Source organism: Medicago sativa, chromosome 4 (genome assembly GCF_051527215.1).
Source record: "Medicago sativa cultivar Bolivia chromosome 4, Bolivia_mono, whole genome shotgun sequence".
NCBI classification, from domain to species: domain Eukaryota; kingdom Viridiplantae; phylum Streptophyta; class Magnoliopsida; order Fabales; family Fabaceae; genus Medicago; species Medicago sativa.
This window is the reverse complement of record NC_140752.1, coordinates 65,093,179-65,096,490: the sequence shown is the minus strand read 5'-3', so window position 1 is coordinate 65,096,490 and position 3,312 is coordinate 65,093,179. Positions and strand designations below refer to the sequence as shown.

The window sequence follows — 3,312 nt, the reverse complement described above, 5'->3', positions numbered from 1 at the left end:
ATATATTGACTTTAAATAACATATTTCATGGCAAATTAACAAGGAATCAACAAGAATTGATCAAAAGAACATTAGGGTTCTAAATCCCTCATAAACATAAATCAATCCTTTCTAACATGAATTTACACAACCAAAGGTAGGTAAACTATCTATGGAACTCACCTAATCATGTTTGCTTGCTTTCCTTCAAGTTCCAAGCTCAAACCCTAGATTCCTCTTCATTCTTGATTCTTGACTTTCAACCCAAACCATGCTTAAATCCCTTCTTTCACTTGTTTCTTGCTTGCTAAGCCATGCTTGATCATGTATTGAAGAAGTTTGGATGCCTTAGAGAGGAGAGGGAGGGCGATTCTTAGAGAGAAGGAAGAGAGAAATGTTTTCCCTAAAACCTAGAGAGAGAAAGTGGAGTGGAAAATGAATATTTTGGGTTCAAACTTGCTTATATACCCCTTGCGTGCCAATACCCAAAATACCCTTGGTCTTAGTCACGTCTGAATCGGCACTGATACATAAGTCCTTACTTGACTGATAACACATAGTAATATTATCCGTCGTTCATAACATTTTCCATCATAAACGCTTTCCATGAACATCAGTCCTCTGATACATTTAACAGATAAAATTTCCATTAGCTGACGAGCGGGATATTACATTGAAGGTGGTGGATGATAATGATTATTTGAAAAATAATCATGTTTAATTGTGGTTAAAAGTGGTTCCACTAAAAACGTAATATTTTCGCTTGGCATTCATTTATTTGTTAGATGTCACTTTTATGGCAGAATTTGGTCTCTAGTTTCAAGGTCGTTAAGATTCCCAGCAACAACTCAAGATATTTTATTGGAATATTTACCTTAATTTGGTGGATTAGGTTGTAATTTGAACAACATTTGAGTGAATCTTAATATTATTGGACTTTATGTGGTTTGGGTTACTAGAAAGAGAGAAATAGGCGCATTTTTCAGCATAATTAGAAGGATCACTTGCAATCATTAAGTGAAAAAGTTAAGCTTCAATCCTTCCGTGGTTGAAATCGAAATTTGTTACTTTGATTTTGATTATCAGTTTTGAAGGCTTAATCTTATTCCTTGCTTATCTGTTGTTACTTAGCTTGTTTCTTTGTTGCTTTAGTTTCTCATTGTATGTAATTTTGTAACTTTTTTTAAGTCTTTTCTGGTACAACTTGTGTTGGAATGACTTGTTTTAGTTAGTAATATATTTCATTTTGACCTTTCAAAAAAATGAACTATAGTTAAAAGCAACATTCTCTCAAAAAAAGAAGTTAAAAGGAACATTTTTATAAAAGATTTATTATTCTATGAAGTAAAGGGACAAACATGATACATAAATGTACTTTAGGGATATCTAATAATTATTCTAATTTAAATGATGAATTTCTTTTGTCCGAAAATTATTAAAAGTGTTTAATAGATGTAAACTTTACATGGAGTTTTTTACTATATAAAGTGTTCAGACAATTATACATTTGTTATACGCAAAGGTGAAAAAAAATGGCTGAAATTATTAAGTTTGTTTATATTATGATACTATGTGTTTTCTTATTGCTTATTGTAGTAGCTGGTGGAAGTAAGCTCATTCTCATTTTTTTTTTATCTTATCCATGATATTTCAATCATTTTTGTAATCTATCTTTCTTATTTTATATAACAGAAGAATGTGTTACTGACGCCGATTGTGATAAACTATACCCGGATATTAGAAAGCCTCTAATGTGCAGCATTGGTGAATGTTATAGTTTATACAAAGGTAAAATTGAATTATCTATTATATCTAAATCTTCTTTTTCTTTGATTGTTATAATGTTGTTACTTTCATAATTTGTCAAAACTTGCATATATTTCTCTGTTACCAAAATTTCTTTGATATTATTAGATATATGTTAAATATTTTTTTTTAACGGGATGGAAATAAGTAAAACACTAAAATTCAACCACTTATCCATTACTAAATTATATTATGATCAATCATATTATCAACCATACAATTAAAATGTATCTCTCTTTAAGTGAAACCATGAAGATTTATAAACTGAACTTTAGATATCAATAGCTATTTCATCCCTAGTAGGACTTAGGTCATCCTCTGAATATTAATTGAAAATATTTTACTCTATTCTGTCCAAATGTGTATTGCACCTTTCTAGCACTTGAGAATGATGCATGGACAAATTAATAGATTTTATAACAACAACCAATACTCAAATACTTCAAAACAAGAAATGTTAGGAAATAATACTGATTCTACCTGAACAAATAAATTTCCCAAACAAGCGAACAATCCCTCTGGACAAGTCTAAATAATTTGTAATTCAAAAGAAATACAAAAACAAAGTTATATCAAATTATGATAAATTATTTTTAAAAAAAATCTTCATAACAAAGACACAAGCATGGAATATTGTCTCTTTATATACCATAGTTTCCACGAGCTGTTAGTATACATACATAATTCTTTAATAACATTGTTTTCATTAACGCAAAATGTGTGTGTGTGTGTGTGTGTGTGTGTGTGTGTGTGTGTGTGTGTGTAAGAAGGAGTCCAAAAACAATAGCTGAATGAATTACGGAAAACTTAAGGGTATAAATCAATAAAGAAACAAGCGATAATTATGGTTGAAGATAATTACCAAAAAAACTCAATCAATAGGTTAGAAAATCCCTAGAACATCCGTCGTGTCATAACTTATCTTGAGTGACGAATGAAATCATAAAATGACGTAGAAAAAAAAGAATATGTACCTTATATTTTAATGGGGATAGAATATAAGTTGTTAGTTTAAGAATTAAATTCGTGTTTTAACTAATTACAAGGCTGATCTTCAAGATGTTTGTTTTGTGTATATTTTTGTGATGAATATTACTTAGACGGGTCACCTGTCACAAGAAAGGCAAGGGGTGGTGTTATGATGATAATTTTTTTTTTCATGAGTTACCTAGCTTGTGAGAGGTGTGGATGATATTAAAATATTTATATGATAATTATATGATAACATTTTTTTAATTTTATGTTGTGAAAACATGCATCATATATAAGGATTTTAACATGCAAGTGAACATATTAAATGAATTGGATGGTGTGTGGGGTTTGTCAACCTAGTTTATGAGGTAATTGCTCTTTGGTGTGGAAATGCCAATAACTCTTGATGATTCGTTGTTGTTAGGGCTTACTTATATAGATCTTGTAGTTTAATATGTAAACCTTAGATGGTTTGGAGTTATAAATGTAGATTTATGTTTGTTTCTATGCATTTTTCTTTGTACAACTTTAAGTCACATATAACATATCTAACAC

General features: G+C 29.8%; 1 protein-coding gene across 1 annotated transcript; it reads left to right on the top strand.

The window, feature by feature from the left end:
* Positions 1-1,196: 1,196 nt before the first annotated feature.
* On the top strand, positions 1,197-2,543 carry LOC146930776 (uncharacterized). Its single transcript, XM_085702247.1, is given in 4 exon segments — positions 1,197-1,587; positions 1,672-1,812; positions 1,815-1,841; positions 1,844-2,543. Coding segments are annotated over 4 exon segments (285 nt in total). The 5' UTR covers positions 1,197-1,511; the 3' UTR covers positions 1,885-2,543.
* The last annotated feature ends 769 nt before the right edge of the window (positions 2,544-3,312 follow it).